This window comes from Scyliorhinus torazame, chromosome 2, assembly GCF_047496885.1.
Source record: "Scyliorhinus torazame isolate Kashiwa2021f chromosome 2, sScyTor2.1, whole genome shotgun sequence".
Taxonomy (NCBI): Eukaryota; Metazoa; Chordata; class Chondrichthyes; order Carcharhiniformes; family Scyliorhinidae; genus Scyliorhinus; species Scyliorhinus torazame.
Window position 1 is genome coordinate 216,530,677 of NC_092708.1, and position 20,973 is coordinate 216,551,649.

Below are 20,973 nucleotides of genomic sequence, written 5' to 3' on the forward strand. Positions count from 1 at the left end.
CTAGATCTAATCTGAATTTCACATGTTAGTAGTGTCACACAACATGATGGGGCTTGTTCTCTGTGTGAATAGGAGACTTTGTCTCACAAGGACTGTTTGGTGGCCACTATTGTATCTGTTCCTGACGCTATTGATATCTGAGATTGATAGATTAGTGAGAACAAGTCAAGTAGGATTTTCCTCTCATGTTGATTCACTCACGGATGGTTCATCAGTTGTGGGAGGGAAATAGGTGATAATCAGCAGGAGGTTTCCTTGCCTGCCTTTGACCTGAAGTCATGAGATGACATGGGGTCCAGAGTGTGTGTTGAAGACTCCCAATGCCTCTGCATTCTGACTATATAGTATTTGCTGCCACCTCTGGGACATCTGTCCCTCTGGTGGGGCAGGAAAGACCAGGGAATGCCAATTGTGTGTCTGGGACATTGGCTGTAAGATATCATTAGGTGAGTATGACTGTCAGTCTGTGAGACAGCTCTCCCAATTTCTCCCCAGACGTTATTAAGGAGGACTTTTCAGGATCAATGGGGCAGGGTGTGCCTTTGTTATTTCTGGCACCTAGGCCAATGTTAGGCGGTCCAGTTTTATTGTTCAACTTTCCTGCAGTCGTTTGATACAACTGAGTGGCTTGCTAGACCATTTTAGAGGGTATATAAGAGCCAGTCAGATTCCTGTAGGTCTGGTATCACATGTAGGCCAGACAGGGTAAAAACAGCATTTCCTCCCCTGAAGGACATGAGTGAACCAGGTGATTTTTAATGACAGTCGGATAGGTTTCAAGATCATTATTAATTAGACCAGCATTTGGGCAGCAAGGTGGCACAGTGGTTAGCACTGCTGCCTCACGGTGCTGAGGTCCCAGGTTTGACCATGGCCCTGTGGTAACTGTCCGTGGGAAGTTTGCACATTCTCCCCGTGTCTGCGTGGGTTTCACCCCCACAAACCAAAGATGTGTAGGCTAGGTGGATTGAACAAAGAAAAGAAAAGTACAGCACAGGAACAGGCCCTCCAGCCCTCCAAGCCTGCGCTGACCATGCTGCCCGTCTAAACTAAAATCTTCTACACTTCCAGAGTCCGTATCCCTCCATTCCCATCCTACTCATGTATTTGTCAAGATGCCCCTTAAACATCACCATCTTCCCTGCTTCCTCCGGCAGCGAGTTCCAGGCACCCACTACCCTCTGTGTAAAAAATACTTGCCTCGTACATCGCCTCTAAACCTTGCCCCTTGCATCTTAAACCTATGCCCCCTAGTAATTGACCCCTCTACCCTGGGAAAAACTCTGACTATCCACCCTGTCTATGCCCCTCATAACTTTGTAGACCTCTATCAGGTCGTCCCTCAACCTCCTTCATTACAGTGAGAACAAACCAAGTTTATTGAACCTCTCATAGCTAATGCCCTCCATACCAGGCAACATCCTGGTAAATCTCTTCTGCACCCTCTCCGAAGCCTTCACATCCTTCTGGTAGTGTGGCGACCAGAATTGAACACTATACTCCAAGTGTGGCCTAATTAAGGTTCTATACAGCTGCAACATGACTTGCCAATTTCTATACTCAATGCCCCAGCCAATGAAGGCAAGCATGCTGTATGCCGCCTTGACTATCTTCTCCACCTGTGTTGCCCCTTTCAGTGACCTGTGGACCGGTACACCTGGCCACGCTAAATTTCCCCTTAATTAGAAAAAATGAATTGGGTACTCTTTAGTTTATATTGAAAAAATTAGACCAGCATTTTATTCCAGATGTATTATTGTAAAAAATATTAATTGAATTAATTAGGTATTTATTTTAAATCATGATGTTTTAGAAAGCTAGCACCATTTATTGAGCCACATGAATCAGTCAGTAGAACTATATAGACCTTCTGTAGAAGGATCATTTAGATCCGAAACGTAAACTCTGTTTCTCACCACAGATACTGCCAGACCTGCAGAGTTTAACCAGTATTTTCTGTTTATAAACCAACGAGAATTTGGTTCAATCTCTGGTCCAACTGAGTTAGCTAATGTAAGCCAAGTTCTCCTCACCTAACCCCCTCCTTAATTTGTGTCTCCAGTGCATTAATCCAATTACATTACTATGCTGCCAGCACTAGCCCACCCATGTTCAGCTAGTAACTATCCATTTCAGATTGAATATGGAGGAGCACAGATTTATTAGTTGAGAGAGGTCAACAGCAGGAACCATACCGCTTAAGCATCACTCCAGCCCCTGCTCATTTTATGTTGGTTCCTGGTGTCCCGACGCAACCAATTTACCCTTTTCATTCAAAAGCAAAATAAGGTGAAGTCGTCATAGTCCCAGATGACCACAGGCTGCTTTCCCCTTTGGAGGGGAGAGCTGACGACTGGTGATTTAACCTGAGGATCACTACATCTCAGGCCCCGGGCAAGGTTGAGAAGGCGAATACCTCAGCCGATATGTGAATTGAACCCGCGATGCTGGCCTTGCTCTGCATCATGAACCAGTTGACTAGCCAAATGAGCTAAACTGGCCCCCACAAAAGCAAAATACTGCACATGATGATCTGAAATGAAAATGACATGCTGGAAACACTCAGCAGGTTTGATAGCATCTGTGGCGAGAAACAGTTAACATTTCAGATTGATAGGTCATATCCTAGTAAATTCAGAATATTTTTCCTGAATTTCAATTTTGTACCCATGCATCAACTCCTGTTTTTATCTTGAGCAAAAATAAGCAAAATACTGAGATGCTGGAATCTGAAAAACAAGCTAAAAACAGAATTCTGGTAAAACTCAATAGGTCTGGCAGCATCTGTACGAGAGGCTGCTCGCCTTCCAATTAGGCAAGTGAAAGCCCTCAGGACTTGACATTTGAGTTCAACAACTTTAGACTGTGACCTTTCTCCTCCATCTTAACCAATTTTTTAATATTCCATACATTTTTTTATCTCAATGCAAACCCTCCCACACCGGGCCATCTGTCTCTTGTTCTTGAGTTTGCTATATTTTTAATGCAATCTCTCCCAACTGCAGTATAATATCCAACACGTTTTCCCTCACTTCAATTGTGAAGAAGAGTCAAGGGACTCTTCTGTTTTCTCTCCCTGCAGATGTTGCCAGACCTGCTATGTTTTTCCAACATTCTCTGTTTTTATCTTCTTTGTTCCCCAAAGCCAAGGGATTTGCATATTTGGATATTTGGTTGCAAAACATTTTTGCTCTCAGTAAATGTTGATCCTGCAACATTTCATGACTGAGTTAATTCTATATTTCCCTCTTCCGTCTGTTTAAATCCAGTTTCTTGTAGTCCTTCGTTATCCAGCAATCCAGGTTCCAAATCTACCGTAATTCATCAGCTCTCAAGAAAGAACGTGTACATCTCAACATCCAAAAGCAGCCATTGACATCCTTTTGAAATGTCGCCAGTAATACAGGAACTTTAACTTCAGTAGAAGAATGTGGGAACTATGATAAAAGTAATTTACACTAATTGGATAACTCTTGCACTTTGATTTTGTGTTAGCCACAAGATACTCCAGATGGTCATCGTGCTCCATTTCCCGTACAACAGAGAAGCAGCAGTACCCGCAGTATTGACACTCAGACCCCGTCAGGAATGGATCGGAGCAGTGCCAGCAGCAGCCGGTCTCAGTCTGTTTCACCAACATTCCTCACCATCGCCAACGAGGGTAGTGGAGAGAGCCCATGCTATACTGAAGACCTGCTTACAGATGGCAGAGAGAAAGGTATTGGGAGCCAGTTGGGGGCTAGTATTGTTTTGATAATTCTGCTAACCTGCATTTATTTATACTTCAAACTCTTGGATTTTATTACATTTCAATAACTACCCATTTAAAAAGCTGCCATAATTTCAAATTCTATCCTTCCTGCAGCGAGTAGCTTGCTATTGTGGGAAAGACGTTCTGTTTGTTCATTAGGATTTATTGTGGCATATTTTCTGGAAATGACATTGGTGGGTGGGTGTATGTTAACCAAAGCACAGTATTTATGGCAAATTAATCATATTGCATTTTGAAACTCTTCCTTTTTGTTGGTATATTCATTTGGTTTCTTTCTGCCACAATATATTGTAGCTCATGCAGATTTCTATCTGTGGCTTGGAAATGGATAAATGGTTCCAAAATTGTTTCAAGCAGATACAAAGGATACCGATCATCTCATACCAGGTCCACTGCCCTGGATAACTGAGAGTGTTAAGAAATGTGTTATTGCATCACAGATGGCCAACAAGTATTCACATCTATTATGGGTACAATGATTCTAATTAGGTGGCTAAGACATGATGTACCTACAGAAAATATACTACTGGCAGATGGGGTCGTTGGTTTGGTTGACAGGCGTGCTGGAAAATTTTAAGCACAGGAAGGTATTTTTTTTTTTTTTTTAATAAATGTTTTATTGAAAATTTTTTCCCAAACAACAATTTTTCCCCTCTTACAAAGCAAACGCAACAATAACAATACAGAAATTTTAATCAATACACAAGTAACAAAACCCCTTTATCTTTGACCTAAACTAAACCCCCCCTCCCCCCCCCCCCCCTGGGTTGCTGCTGCTGGTCATCTGTCTTCCCTCTAACGTTCCCCTAGGTAGTCGAGAAATGGCTGCCACCGCCTGGTGAACCCTTGAGCCGATCCTCTCAGGGCAAACTTTATCTGCTCCAGTTTAATGAACCCCGCCATATCATTTACCCAGGCCTCCAGTCCGGGGGGTTTCGCCCCCTTCCACATGAGTAGGATCCTGCGCCGGGCTACTAGGGACGCAAAGGCCACAACGTCGGCCTCTTTCGCCTCCTGCACTCCCGGCTCTTCCGCAACTCCAAATAGAGCTAACCCCCAGCCTGGTTTGACCCGGGCCTTCACCACCCGCGAAATCACTCCCGTCACTCCCTTCCAATACCCTTCCAGTGCCGGGCATGCCCAAAACATATGTTCACAGGAAGGTATTAATCTCTTTCCCTTAGCTTTCTTTGGTCAAGATTGAGTTATGTAATTAAATTTACTTCAACCGTTAACTCCGTACTTTCAACTATTCATGGAGTAAAGTGACTTAACAACATTTATCTGGTATCACTTCCAGTGTTTCTCAGTCTGCCTTTGAAAAGATTGGGGGGAAAGCGCGCATGTGAGAAGATGTGTGAAAGACATGGTACCTGATTTTAATCTGGAGGATCATACTGTCACAACATAGGTTACATTATTGTATTCCTGAGACTTCCGGTGGTGGCATGTAGGGAGAGGTCATGCATTAGTTAGCCCCTGCCAGGGCACTTGATTTTTGGCCCATTTTTTTCACGGTTCACGGGGTGTTTTAGTGGATAAACTCTTCAAAGGTATAAGGAGCCCATTTCTGAGAAATATCAAAAAAAGGGGGGGAGGGGGCGGCATGTGGCTCTGTGGTTAGCACTGGGACTGCGGCGCTGAGGACCCGGGTTCGAATCCCGGCCCTGGGTCACTATCTGTGTGGAGTTAGCACATTCTCCCCATGTCTGCGTGGGTTTCACCACCACGACCCAAAGATGTGCCGGTTAGGTTGATTGGCCATGCTAAATTGCCCCTTAATTGGAAAAAAAAAATAATTGGGTACTCTAAATTTATTTTTTAAAAAGGCTGGAGATAAAAAGCCAGCAGACAGAAATCCATCGACGGGCTCGGGGGGCTTCACATGGCTCCTCAGTCGAGAAGATGGCAGCAATTCTGGCAGTTGCGGCTGCTCCAATCACAGCAGACGTATTGACTGGAGCACTGGCAACAGAGTTCAGAAGCAGTTCAATAGGCAATGGAGAGTGATGTCTGAAACCCTTCGAAAGTCGATCGAGGCGGCGCTGGTCTCATCCGAAAAAAGTTGGGAAAATCTTTGAAGACTGTGAAGGAGCATGAAGAGTTGTTGAAGGGTGTGGAAACAGCTCTGTTAAGGCACAGCAAGCAAATTACCTTGCTGGAGGACGAGATCTCATTGGTGGTAGAGAAAATTAAAAGTCTCAGGACGAAGCTGGATGACTTGAATCGGTTGAGGAGACAAAACCTCAGAGTTGTGGGGTTGCCGGAAGGTGTGGTGGGCCCATTTCCTACTGCATTTTTAAAAAATATATAAATTTAGAGTACCCAATGTTAGAGTACCCATATGTTGTGTTGCCCTATTATGTATTTTCTTTATTCCCTTTTCTTCTCATGTACTTAATGATCTGTTGAGCTGCTCGCAGAAAAATACTTTTCACTGTACCTCGGTACACGTGACAATAAACAAATCCAATCCAATCCAATTGTATTTTCTCCACTTTTAGGGGCAATTTAGCATGGCCAATCCACCTAACCTGCACATTTTTGGGTTGTGGGGGTGAAATCCACACAGACATGGAGAGAATGTGCAAACTCCACACGGACAGTGACCCAGGGCCGGGGTTTGAACCAGGGTCCTCAGCGCCGCAGTCCCAGTGCTAACCACTTGGTCACATGCCGCCTACTGCATATTTCTCGCAGGTGTTTGGAAAGATGATGGTGGGGAGGGTGGACTCGCATCCCCTCCGGAGCTGCTTAGGGCCCATCGAACACTCCAGCAGAGGTCTCAGGCGAATGAACCACCACGGGCAGTCGTAATATTTCATAGCTTCCAGGACAGGGAGCAGATCCTGAAGTGGGCCAAGGAACACCATGATTCGAGGTGGGAAAAGATCCTTGTTGGCCTTTATCAAGATGTCGGAGCGGAACTTGCGAGGAGACGGGGTGGCCCTCAATAAGCTCAAGGCCACATTGTACATGAACGGAGTGTGGCCGGCGAGGCTGCGGGTTACCTCCGAGTCAAAGGGCTATTATTTCAATACTTAGGAGGAGGCTGATGCCTTTGTTAAAGATCATGCACTTGGATCAAGTTTAATGGGGCTCTGTGGGGATGTTTATGTTTGATGATGGGAAGGGTTTTGGAATATTTTATATATGTTTGTTATTTCTTTGTTCTTAGGATAGGATGGCAGTGTTTCGCGCATGTTGTATGGTTATAGATGGAGAGTTAACCGTCCTGTGCGGCATTGTTTATGGTAGTATTGTTGGAAATGTATGGCTCCCGGTGGGAATTTGGTCGTCTCTGGGGTGTTGGATTTTCTTTTATTTCTTGCAACCTGGTCGAGTAGTGATGGCCCAGTAAAAAAGTAGAGAGTAATTGCTCATCGGGGGCAGCACAGTAGTATTGTGGAAAGCACAATTGCTTCACAGCTCCAGGGTCCCAAGTTCGATTCCGACTTGGGTCACTGTCTGTATGGAGTCTGCACATCCTCCCCGTGTGTGCGTGGGTTTCCTCCGGGTGCTCCGGTTTCCTCCCACAGTCCAAAGATGTGCAGGTTAGGTGGATTGGCCATGATAAATTGCCCTTAGTGTCCAAAATTGTCCTTCGTGTTGGGTGGGGTTACTGGGTTATGGGGATCGGGTGAAGGTGTTGACCTTGGGTAGGGTGCTCTTTCCAAGAGCCGGTGCAGACTCGATGGGCCGAATGGCCTCCTTCTGCACTGTAAATTCTATGTTAATCTATGTTCAAGAATCTGAGGAATGATGTGGTGTTTTTGCAGGAGACGCATCTGCGGGTGAGGGATCAAACCAGATTGTGGAAGCGATGGGCGAGCCAGGCGCTTCATCCAGGCTTCAATGGCAGGGCCTGGGGGTCACCAATTTTGAGGAACAAATGGGTTCTTTTTTTCAACTGACAAGATTGTGGCAGACCTGTATGGCAGGCAAGTGATGGTAACTGGGTCCTTGGCAGGCATGTTGGTGGCATAGGTCAATATATATGTCCTGCCCCGAATTGGGACCACACAGCATTTATTAGGAAGCCCTTGTCTTCGATTCCAGATTTGGATACACACTAACTGATTTTGGGGGGTGATTTAAACTGCGTACTTGATCCAAAGTCAGATTGTTCTGGACGTAAGTTCTTGCCTCCTTCGGGGTGGCGAAGATGCTGTTGGCGTTTATGGAGCAGATGGGAAGGCAGATCCATGGTGGTTCATGCACTCCGGATATAAGTAATTCTCGTTCTTCTCTCCAGTCCGAAAGGTTTATTCCAGGATTGACTTTTTTCGGAGGGGCAGGTATCTTCTGCCTTGGGTGAGGTAGGTGGAATACTCTGGCATTGTCATTTTGAACCATGCTCCGCATCTGGTGGACTTAGTTTTGGAGTCGGGTCCTGCTCAGAACCTGCTGTGGATGTTGGATGTAAGGTACTGGCAGAGAGGGGGTTTTGTGCGTATGTCAGAAGGCTATTGAGGAGAATGTCAGTTTCAATAAGAACGTGTGTCTCGCTCTCCACGCTCTGGAAGCCTTGAAGGTGGTTATTAGCGGAGAGATAATATATAAGGTGCATATGGATAGGGAGGTAAGGGTGGAGTGGCAGAGGTTGGTGGTGCTTTCCTGGAGGTGGACCTCAGGTATTTGTGATACTACCCCAGAGCTCCTGGCGAGCAGCAAGAAACTGCAGACGTGGTTCGACCTGTTGTCCACTGGCAAGGCGGTGAGTCAGCTGTGACATTTGTGGGTTTTTTTAACAAACAAGGGGAGAAGGCCAGCTGTCCTTTAGTCCATTAGCTGAGGCTGCTTCCCGGGGGATTATTCAGATTCAGGATTCAGGATGCAGCTTGGTTTCCAACCCAGACAAAGTCAATGCTGTGTTTAACGCTTTCTACAAGGGCCTCTGTTGGTAGGGGTTTGGACATGTCAACGTTTTTAGATGGATTGGCTTTTCCAGTGGTGGGAGTGAGAGACGGGAAGCTTTGGAGGCCCTGATAGGCCCTGAGGAGGTTTTGCTAGGTAATGGATAGATGCACACAGGTAAAACTCCCAGGCCTATTGGGTTTCCTGTCGAATTTTACAAGAAGTTTGTGGATCAATTGATCTTGTTGCTGATGAACATGTTTAATGATTCCTTATACCGGGGGGTCTTTACCCAACAGAAGCTTCTATTTCTATTGAAGGACAAGGACCCCATTGAATGTGGGTCATATGGGCCTATCTTGCTCTTAAATTTGACGCCAAGATACTGGCTAAAGTGTTGGCATTGAGGCTGGAGTCCTGTCTCCCTGGGGTGATTGCACAGGTTCAGACAGGCTTCAAGGGTCAGCAATTGTCAGCCAACATTCGGCGGCTGTTGAATATTGTGTTCTCCCCTTCCGCTGGAAGGGGACTGTGTCTTTGGATGCCATGAAAGCATTTGATAAGGTGGAGTGTAGGTACCTTTTTGAAGTCCTGGAGGGGTTCAGTCTCAGGCCAAAGTGTAGTTCATGAGTATGGTTATTGTATCAGGCCCCACGGCTAGTTGTTCGTACCAATGTCTTGAGCTTGGGGTACTTCTTATTTAATAGAGGGACAAGATAGGGGTGTCGGATGTCTCTTCTCTCTTCTCCCCCCCCCCCCCCCCAATCTATTTCCTTTAGCAATTGAACCCTTAGCCATTGCTTTGAGAGCTTCGGATCCGTGGAAGGTGATAAAGCACGGACCTAGACCCCACTATAGATGAAATAATGAGCTACTGAGGAGCTTTGGTTCCTTTTCAGGATAGAAGTTGAATCTGGAAAAGAGCAAGTACTTTCCGGTTAATCCCCCTGGGAGGGGAGTCGAATTGGGGGTGCTGCCTTTTCACCTTGCCAGATCTAGCTTCTGGTATCTGGGTGGCCCATGATTGGGCCCAGCTCCGTAAATTGAACTATGCCAGTCTGGTGAATAAGGTCAAGCCCAATATGCAAAAATGAGACAACCTTCCCCTGTCCTTGGCGGGCAGAGTGCAGTCTATTAAGGTGAACATTCTCCCAAGGTTTTTGTTTCTTTTTCAATGTCTTGCTGTTTTTCTCCCTAAATCCTTTTTTGTTACGGTTAATAATTGATATTTACCTTTACATGGGCGGGCAGGGCCCGAGGATCCGCAGGTCAGTTCTTCAAAGGGACAGACGGACGGGGGGGCCTAGCATTGCCCAATTTGCTTTTTTATTATTGGGCGGCCAATGTTGAGAAGATGCTGGGGTGGTGCATTGATCTGGGATCCAAATGGGGACGGATGGAAGTGAGGTCATGTAGGGCATCTAGTTTAGGGGCGCTGGTGATGGCCTCGATTCCGTTTTCTCCAGCCCTTCAAACCCGATGGTTATGTCCGCTCTTAGGATATGGAGACAATTCAAGCAGCACTTTAAGCTTGGATCCAAATCGAGGTTGGCCCCTATTTGTGCTAATCATTTATTTGAGCTATCGAGACTAGACACCACATTTAGCGTGTGGGGAGGGAAGAGGCTTCAGAGATTTGGGGATTTGTTTGTGGAGCAACAGTTTGCCAGCTTGGGAGCTGACGGTGAAGTTTGGACTTTCAGGGTTGAACTCGTTCAGGTACCCCAAGATCCGGAATTTTGTGCGAAGGGCCTTCTTGACTTTACCTGTGGTGCCGCTGCCGTCTCTGATGGCGAGGATCCTATCTCTGGCAGGAGGTATTCCGAGGAGGGTAGCACGTCTGGTATCTATGGGTGGATCCTGTCAGAGGAATCGGTTCCAGTGGATGAGGTGAAAGTGAAATGGAAGGGGGAGTTGGGACCCATAGTGGATGATGAGATCTGGAGTGAGGCCCTTCATAGGGTGAACCCTACATCTTCATGTGCGTGGCTTGGCCTGATCCAGCTGAACGTAGTGCATAGAGCTCACCTGACCAAGGCAAAGATGAGCAGCTTCTTCTGAGGGTGGAGGATAGGCATGAGCGGTGTACCAGGGGATCAGCCAACCATGTTCTGGCCGTGTCCCAAACTGGTAAGCTTTGAGTCTCTTTAGCACCATGTGTCAGTCATTTTGTATATTGATCTGGAGCCTTGTCCTTTGATGGCCATTTTCAGGGTGTCAGACTCGCCAGGGCTGCAAACGGGGGTGAAGGCAGACACCCTCGCCCTCACCTCATTTAAAAAAAAAAATGTTTTTTAAATTAAAAAAAAAAAATGTTAGTGCCCAATTCATTTTTCCCAATTAAGGGGCAATTCAGAGTGGCCAATCCGCCTAGTCTGCACATCTTTGGGTTGTGGGGGCGAGACCCATGCAAACACGGGGAGAATGTGCAAACTCCACACGGACAATGACCCAGAGCCGGGATCGAACCTGGGACCTCGGCGCCGTGAGGGAGCAGTGCTATTCACTGCGCCACCGTGCTGCCCGCGCCTTCACCTCATTGATTGCCCGGAGGCGAGTTCTGCTGGGGTGGAGGTCCTCTACTCCGCCCAGTGATCGGTATGGTTAGGTGACCTAATGGAATTCTTGTACCTGGAGAAAGTCAAGTACAACATCAGGGGGTCGGTTGAGGGGACCTATCTATGATGGCAGCTATTTATTGACTACTTTAAGGAATTAGTCAACGTCAGTTGCTAAGTTGGGGGGATGGGAAGTTTGGTGTTTTATTTTTCCTTTCTTTTATGGGTGATGTGCATATGATTGGTTGTTTTTGTTACGTAATTTTGTGTTACACCTGCTGTTTGTGATGTTGGGTTTGTTATAAAATTTACTGTCAATGGAAAATCTTTAATTAAAATATATTTTAAAAAATATTATTGTATTCTTCAATTTTATACGGTATGGCTGCCCCTAAATGCAAGACTGCCAAAACCAGAGAGAATACCTAACGCAGGCATAAACCTTACAACAATTCTTCTGTTAAAATCTCTTGCTTCGAGCTGCAGTTAGCTTTGCTTATACAAATACTGAATCTTGTATTCTGTCCTGATGCAGAAAGTGGAACCAGCTCTCCATTACCCAAGTATGCCTCATCTCCAAAACCGAACAACAGTTACGACTTCAAACGAGAACCACCGGAAGGTTGTGAGAGGGTGAAAGCCTTTGAGGAAACTTCGTGAGTATAAGGCTACATGTGGAATGCATCAGTTAATCAGTGTCAATTCATTGCACACCTGGGCTTCAAGGTTCCACATGGCTTGTGATCATGTCCACAGCTATTGCTTTATATTCCAGCAGGGCTATAACCATCAAAATGTGGATTATTGAGTGATTATTCTTTGTAGTTTGCTTTTTTTCTTCCTAATTTTTAAAGCCATTTTGCTCTTTGTGAGAATAACCCATTTCTTTATATGTTTTCTCCAGTCAAATTTCCACAACAAGTAGAATATCCATTGGTCCAGATAGTAGGTGTAAAAGAAGACCAGCAACTATTCAGGCCTATTTATTTTTGCTCTTTTGTCTGAGACTCTAACATACTGGCAGTGGTATGTAAATATCCTTGTTGGTTTGGAACCATGCACATTACCAATACAGCAAGCTTTAAAATAGCTGTGTCTCTTTTTGGATACATCATCTTTCTATGATGACCTAGTATGATCAACCTGGATGGGAGTAATACATTTAAAGTTATTTCACATCTACTTTGCTTAATATCTGAACCAATACATTTCAGGGACCCACAAATGTGATTCCCAATTTTAAATTCTACTCTAATCTTATTCCTAACACATTCCTCAAATTCTGCAGTACCACCCATAAAAAAAATCACCAACATGAGATTTGCAGATTCCTGAACGTTTTCCTTTATGTTATTATGGGCCAGGGTTTAGAGAACCTCAAAGTGTATCATGGAGTTCACCTGACCCACAACTTTTAATAGATTGTGGTATGGGGAGCACACGGCCCACTCGACAGGTGTGGTAGAGCAGAAATGGAAAAGTATTTTTTAAAGCAAAACAATGTTTATTCTATGAACTCAAGTTAACCTTTTTAAAACATACAGTGAACATCTTGGCAACCATTAATTCACATGCAACCCCCAAAGAATACAACATTAAGTAATGCTTAATAATTTCCCAAACAATATCCAGGATACTTAAGAAACGCCTTTTAACAGAAGCACATCAGGTTTACATTCACAACTGAGAACATTTATAATTCTGAATTCACCAAATGATCAAGAGATAGTCTTTTGATGGCAGCGAGAACAGCAGTACACATGCTTGGTCTGGCTTCAGCTCCAACACTGAAAACGAAACTAAAACACACTCTGCAGCAAGCCACCTAAAACAAAAGTAAAAATCTGACAGACAGCCCAGCTCCACCCACACTCCGACATAACTGATAAACACCCATTTCTTAAAGGTACATTTCTTAAACACCCATTTCTTAAAGGTACTCTCACATGACACCAACCCCATGAAAAAATAATAAACCATCAACTTCAAGATGGTTTCATTTTTCACCTTTTCACTATCCTTTAACAAATGCACACAGTAAATATACTTTTTTGTTTCAAAAAACAACACACACAAACAGGTATAATAATATAGTCCATTTTTCTTTCTGCCTCCAACTGAAATCCTTCTTGATTGACAGTCTCTTTGAACAAGAAGGTCTCTGCACGATCTGTCCATTTCTCTGTGTCTCGGCATTTCTCTTTAAAGTCAGATACTTTAGTTCAATCTGATCACAGAGTCCCTTGCAATTCTCCAACACAGGAGCATTGGTTATCACAGCTTTCAGGCTATCAAATGCCTGTTGAAACTCCGCTGTCCACTGAAACTTTTTGACGTTTCTTCAGCAAGTCCATCAGTGGAGCAATCACGCTACAAAAGATTGGCACAAATGTTCGATCAAATCCAGTCAGGCCAAGAAATCGCATTATTTCCCTTCGTCTTGAGCGTATTGAAAACTCCTCAATAACTGTTGGTTTCACAACCCGTGTGACCATTCGATCCTGTCCGATTGTATGGCCAAGGAAAGTGACTTGGGCTTTCCCAAATTCACTTTTGGCTCGGTTTACCACCAAACTCGCCTCCTGAAGTCGATCGAATAACTCCATCAGATGTTTTAAATGTTCTGTCCATGTCTGACTGAAAATTACCAGATGTTCGATGTATACTGCACATGGGCATATTTGTGGAGATAAATTGGTAAGTACTAAAATGGCTATTGTAGCCATGTAAAATGGCTGACTCCCGATTAGAATGGCCAAACCCCGATTTAAAATGGCGAACGGAAGAGGCTGATGGGAAAATCAGCCAACAGGACTCAGACAGACAGGTAAAACAGCAGGTAAAACAGTGTATTCGCCTCTGGAGAAGCCAGACCAAACCGATACCTGCAGCCATCAACATAACAACACCCCAGCCATCTGCATACTAAGCAGCAATCCCCGGGAACAATTGATACAAAATAGACACACAAAGCCGACCCAGACCTTTCGGCGCCAGCAGGAGCTGACACAAAGAAAGGTAAACGACCACCCCTCGATCAAGGAATCGCTCCAGTATTGGAGAATATCGAACCAAGTGATTGGGACCAAGTCCAATCACTTGGAACCAGGTACAAGGTCCGCCCCGAGAGGCGGGAAGCCCCTGGGGACTATAAGAATAGGGGCCAAGTTCAAATCGACACTTCTTTTCCGCTCCGCACCCTTCGAGACCCTTGCTGAAAGAAACCGTAGGTTTTACTCCAACGATCGCTACCAGATAGACACTCCTGACTATCGACCTGTACCAGCTTTTGAATCCCGCAGGCTCAGAACCCATTCGAAAGGCCATTTGTTTCCCTGACCTGGTGGGCCATTTCCAAAGTTAAGTATTGGCCTGTTAGTGGTAGGTAGTAGTTTAGAAGTAGAATTATTGTATAAGTATTAATTGCTGTATATAATAAATGAGCGTTGATTTAACTCTTACTAAGCGGTGTGTTGCATTATTAATCATTACTCGCACTTGAACCACGTGGCGGTATCAGAAAGATACCTGGCGACTCGAGCAAAGGTGACAGAATTAGAGCAAATAAACTAAGGCTAAAACGAGCAACACTATACATGATGTAGATGTGGGAAATGCTGTTGCAATCAAACAACATCCGTACAGACTTAACCCTTTAAAATTGGCAAAGGTTAACAAAGAGATTGAGAGTATGCTTAAAAATGGCACAATTGAAGTGGGTTGCAGCCAATGGAGCTCACCCATAGTGATAGTGCCTAAACCAGATGGTACCCAATGGTTGTGTGTGGACTATAGAAAGGTTAATGCAGCTACAAGAACAAACTCTTATCCCACGTTTGGAGGATTGCATTGGGAAAGTGGGACAATCAGTTTTTATTTCAAAACTGGATTTACTTAAAGGTTTTTCAGGATTACCCAATTGTGCAGTATATATCGACGATCTGGTAATTTAAGTGGTCCTCTTACCTCATGACCAAAAATTAGTTCAAAAGGACTGAATTTGATTGACTCATTAGGTGCATCCCTCATTGCAAACAGTATGAATGGAATTCCTTTATCCCAATCCTCTGGATAATCTTGACAATAAGCCCTCAACATTGTCTTCAATGTCTGATGCCACCTTTCTAACGCTCCCTGCGATTCTGGATGGTACGCAGTTGATTTAAATTGTTTTATTCCTAAGCTATCCATAACTTCTTTGAATAACCTTGAGGTAAAATTCAATCCTTGATCTGATTGTATTTTTGTGGGTAGTCCATATCTAGTAAAGAATTTAAGTAACTCCTCCACAATCTTTTTAGCTGTAATATTACATACTGGAATGGACTCTGGAAACCTAGTAGACATATCCATTATAGTCAAAAGATATTGATTCCCACTTTTCGTTTAGGAAGCGGTCCTACGCATCAATTAGGACCCGTGTAAAAGGTTCCTCAAATGCTGGAATGGGTATCAAGGGTGCTGGTTTTATCACTGCTTGAGGTTTCCCTGTCACTTAACATGTGTGACATGATTGACAAAATTTAACTACATTTTTATGTAGTCCAGGCCAATAAAAATATTTTTGAATTTTAGCTTGAGTTTTCCTTATCCCCAAATGACCTCCCACTGGTACCTCAAGTGCAACTCTCAACACCTCCTTTCTATACCCTACTGGCAATACTACTTGATGAACGTCTGCCCACTTTTCAGCCTCCTGCATATGTGAAGGTCTCCCATTTTCTCATCAAGGCATCACTTTTACGGTAATGACACTGGTATACACTCAGATTTCTCTTCTGTGTATGCTTTCTGATACATCCGTTTTATTTCTATATCTTTTTGTTGTAACTCCGCCAATTTTCCTGAACTAAAAATATCCGCCTCATCCTCCACCTTTTCTTTTCCAACCATCTGATCAAAAATCATTTCTGATAATTACACTTCACCTTTATCTTCACTCTCTGATTTCTCCTCTTGTCATAACCTGTGACTTTGCGACCTTGTTACTACACAATCTGGAAAAGTCCCAGGATATTCGTCCTTCAACACTTCAGTTGTCTGGTTTTCCACTGGCTTATCAACCACAGTAGGCATCATTCTCACCTGTGATCCAGCTATATCATTACCCAAGATAACTGTATTCCTGGACAAGATAGTTTCTCTATTACTCCTACTACCACTTCACCACTCTTCACTGGACTTTCCAACCGTACCTTATATAATGAAACACTACTCTCACCCTGAATTCCACATATTACCACCTTTTCTGGCAACATTCTTCCCAAACTACATAACTCCTCATCTCTTACCATTAAAGATTGACTAGCTCCCGTATCTCTTAAAATTGTGACTTCTTTACCTGCTCCTGCTGATACACATGAGTAAACTTTACCCACACAAGTAAATTCTTTAAAGAGATCTGGCACATTCTTATCAATCGCCTCTTGATCAGGCTGTACAATCTTTTGCACCTCCTTCGCTTCACTTGGGCTTTCCTTTACCACTTTCACAAATCCCACTGTCTTATCCTGGTTTATCACATCAGCCTTCCCAGTGCTTTTCTTCAACCACCAACACTGTGACTTTACATGGCCTAGTTTATTACAGTGAAAACATTTGAAACTTTTCATTTCTTTTCCACCCTCCTGGATTTCTTTTTTAATCTGAGGTGTACACTCCTTATTATCTCCCATCAGATCACCTTTACCTTTACCACTTGAGTATTTCTCACGTCCCCAGTTTCTATCCCTCACAGGCTGAAACTGATGTCGGAAACCAAGCTTTTATTTAGGAACTAATTCATAATCATCTGCCTTTCCTGCTGCTAATCTCGCAGTTTTAACCCTCTGCTCTTCCACATGAGGTCTCACTACATCAGGAATTGAATTTTTAAACTCCTCCAAAAGTATAATTTCTCTGAGAGCTTCATATGTTTGATCTATTTTCAAAGCCCTTATCCACCTATCAAAATTACTCTGATCCTTTCAAACTCCATGTATGTTTGACCAAATTCTTTCCTTAAATTTCTAAACCTTTGTCTGTAAGCTTCAGGTACTAGTTCATATGCACCTAAGATGGATTTTTTCACCTCCTCATACATCCCAGATGCCTCCTCCGGTAGTGATGCAAACACTTCACTAGCCCTACCTATCAGCTTTGTTTGAATCAGTAATACCCACATCTCCTTTGGCCATTTCATTTGTTTAGCCACCTTCTCAAATGAAATGAAAAAGGCTTCCACTTACTTCTCGTCAAACCTTGCCAATGCTTGGACATATTTAAATAGATTCCCACCAAGCCTTTGACTTTGATGCTCTTTCTCACTATCCTCATCACTATCATCCAACTGTACGTTTCCCTTTACGTCAGCCAATTTTAACTAACTGTCATGTTTCATGGCCATTTTCTGAAGTTCAAACTCTCTCTTTTTATCTTTTTCCCTGATCTGTATCTCCCTTTCTCTTTCTTTTTGTTCTGCTGGGCTATTCTTTCTTTTCTCCTTTCTTCTCTCTCCTTTTCTTTTTCCCCTCTTTTTCCTCACTTTCGTGTTCAAGCTGCTTTAATTCTTTCTCATGTTCTATTTGTTTACAGGTGCTCTACAGGTGAGGTAGAGCAGAAATGGAAATGTATTTTTTAAAGCAAAACAATGTTTATTCTATGAACTCAAGTTAACCTTTTTAAAACATACAGCGAAAATCTTGGCAACCATTAATTCAAATACAACCCCTAAAGAATACAACACTAAATAATGCTTAATACCTTCCCAAACAACATCCAGAAGACTTAAGAAATACCTTTTACCGGAAGCACATTAAGGTTTACATTCAGTACTGAGAACATTTATAATTCTGAATTCACCAAATGATCAAGAGATAGCCTTTTGATGGCAGAGAGAACAGCAGTACACCTGCTTGGTCTGGCTTCAGCTCCAACACTGAAAACAAAACTAAAACACACCCTGCAGCAAGCAGCCTAAAACGAAAGTAAAAAGCTGACAGACAGCCCAGCTCCACCCACACTCTGTCATAACTGATGAACACCCATTTCTTGAAGGTACATTTCTTAAACACCCATTTCTTAAACACCCATTTCTTAAATGTACGCTCACATCACAATGTTACTTTTATTTTAAATTGCAGGATCTGCTTTTGGTTGAATGTGAAATAGTTTCAAGTAAAGCAAATCTCGCTGAAAAATACCCCAGAAGCATCATTCAGGCCATAGACAACATTTGTTTAGTTTCCAGTGTTTTCTTTCTGTGTCTGCCACCTCTTTGAAGGTTTCAGAAATGCTTTCTCTGATATGTAATGTCTTACTGAAATGCAGCTTTTATTAAGTTGTCCTACACTTCCATGAATATTTGACCAAAAGAGCAAAAATGATTTAGAAGATTACTTTTCCAGAAATGGGTGAATCCTTTTTTGTATATCACATTCATGGAACATACAGTGCAGAAGGAGGCCATTCGGCCCATCGAGTCTGCACCGACCCACTTAAGCCCTCACTTCCATCCTATCCCCGTAACCCAATAACCCCATCTCACCTTTTTGGTCACTAAGGGCAATTTATCATGGCCAGTCCACCTAACCTGCATGTCTTTGGACTGTGGGAGGAAACCGGAGCACCCGGAGGAAACCCGCGCAGACACGGGGAGAACATGCAGACTCCGCACAGACAGTGACCCAGCGGGGAATTGAACCTTGGACCCTGGCGCTGTGAAGCCACTGTGCTATCGACTTGTGCTACCGTGCTGCCCAGGATTCACTCTTTGAATCCTCTAGCAACATCCTTGCTTTAGTTTAGAAGTCCAAGAGCTTTCCCAGTCCAAATCCACTTGTGACAACAATGGTTGCCTCTTATCTGGTACCTCAGCATGAACTGTTTAATCCCCTTTTTTGTTTTGCCTCTCTCATTAGGGGTTTATCCTCCAATTTATTGTCAGCCATGAAAGCTTCGCAATTGTGAGAACCTCGGTTTCTAGTTCTTCTTTGCATTGACTATTTAACTGAAATTTACTGTTTAAGTTTCTTCAAGTCTGCAGGGATAAAGAAACTCTACTGAAGAGCAGCTGTAATTAGTTCCATTAGGTCGCTAGTTCTGCTGCCTCACAGCACCAGGGACCCAGGTTCAATTCCGGCCTTAGGTGATTGGAGTTTGTACGTTCTCCCCGTATATATGTGTGTTTTCTGGGTACTCCCGTTTCCTCCCATAGTCCAAAGATGTGCAGGTTAGGTGGATTTGCCATGCTAAATTGCCCCCGAGTGTCCAGGGATGTGCAGGTTAGGTTATGGGGCGGATGGGCAGGGGGAGTGGACCTGGGTAGAGTGCTCTTTTGGAAGGTCACTGCAGACTCAATGAGCTAAATGGCCTCCTTCTGCACTGTAGGGATTCTGCAGTTTAATTTTTTGAAAAATTTAGAGTAGAGAATTAATTTTTTTCCAATTAAGGGGCAATTTAGTGTGGCCAATCCACCTAACCTGCACATTTTTGGGTTGTGGGGGTGAAACCCACGCAAACATGGGGAGAATGTGCAAATTCCACATGGGCAGTGACCCACAACTGGGATTGAACCTGGGACCTCGGCGCCGTGAGGCAGCTGTGCTAACCACTGTGCCACCGTGCTGCCCCTTTCTGCAGTTTATTTAGCTGCAGCAGGGCAGATTCATCTGAGTTTCAGATAGTACAAATGCAAGGGCCACGGCGTGCGGCTGGGCCACGGCGTGCGGCTGGGCCACGGCGTGCGGCTGGGCCACGGCGTGCGGCTGGGCCACGGCGTGCGGCTGGGCCACGGCGTGCGGCTCGGTCACGGAGTGCGGCTGGGCCACGGAGTTGAGAGTGCGGGAAGTGAGGGAGTTTTGTGAGTTGGGGAACGAAGTGTTCCCTTTTTCTACCTTTTTCGGCCTCCAGTAGTTGGTGAGTTTTCTTCCTTTGCGCTCTCCTAGCTTTGAGACAATGCAACTGGCAAGCCGGTTGGTCAGTGAGTATCCATTGTCGGGGACTATGGTAAATAGCTGCGCAATCGAAAAATTTAAATGTTTTAAACAACCCTTCACTACCTGTGTAGCAAGAGCCAAGTTCGGATCACCATGGGTGTCTCAGCTGCTTCCTGCTCAGCGGGAAGAAGAGTGGAAGAGAATTAGTGGTGGGGAATTTGATAGTTAGGTAAACAGACAGGCATTTCTGCGTCCATAGACATGATTCCAGGATGGTATTGCCGCCCTGGCTGGTCAAGGATGTTACAGAATGGCAGCAGGACATTATTAAGGGGGCAGATGAATAGCCAGAGATGGTGATTCACGTTGATAGTTCAATTAGTTTTAATATATTTGTGGAAAAGGACAAAGAGCAGGAGTTAATGTTCTAAATTGGGGTAAAGCCAATTTTACTAAGCTAAGAGGTGATTTAGCTAAAGTGGACTGGAAACAATGATGACTGAAACGTAAATCAGTGTCAAAGCAGCAGGGGGCATTCACAGGCAGAGGTTCAAGGGGCTTGAGTAAATATGTTCCCACAAAAAGAAATAGTGGAACGGCGAAATATAGACCCCCTGGCTGTCGAGATAACATGGACATAGAACATACAGTGCAGAAGGAGGCCATTCGGCCCATCGAGTCTGCACAGACCCACTTAAGCCCTCACTTCCACCCTAACCCCGTAACCCAATAACCCCTCCTAACCTTTTTGGACACTAAGGGCAATTTATCATGGCAGTCCACCTAACCTGCACGTCTTTGGACTGTGGGAGGAAACCGGAGCACCCGGAGGAAACCCATGCAGACACTGGGAGAACGTGCAGACTTCTCA

At 44.2% G+C, this 20,973-nt stretch overlaps 1 protein-coding gene across 4 annotated transcripts in view; it reads left to right on the top strand.

Moving 5' to 3' along the window:
- Window positions 1–20,973, top strand: part of fam117ba (family with sequence similarity 117 member Ba) — a 395,823-nt gene that overhangs the window by 369,045 nt on the left and 5,805 nt on the right. For 3 of the 4 annotated variants that reach the window (XM_072483758.1, XM_072483743.1, XM_072483736.1), the window contains 3 exons: window positions 3,496–3,718; window positions 7,552–7,717; window positions 11,727–11,843. In XM_072483758.1, coding sequence (XP_072339859.1) covers window positions 3,496–3,718; window positions 7,552–7,717; window positions 11,727–11,843 — 506 coding nt within the window. Of the gene's footprint in view, window positions 1–3,495; window positions 3,719–7,551; window positions 7,718–11,722; window positions 11,844–20,973 lie in introns of all 4 variants that reach the window. The other variant, XM_072483751.1, reaches the window with a different exon arrangement.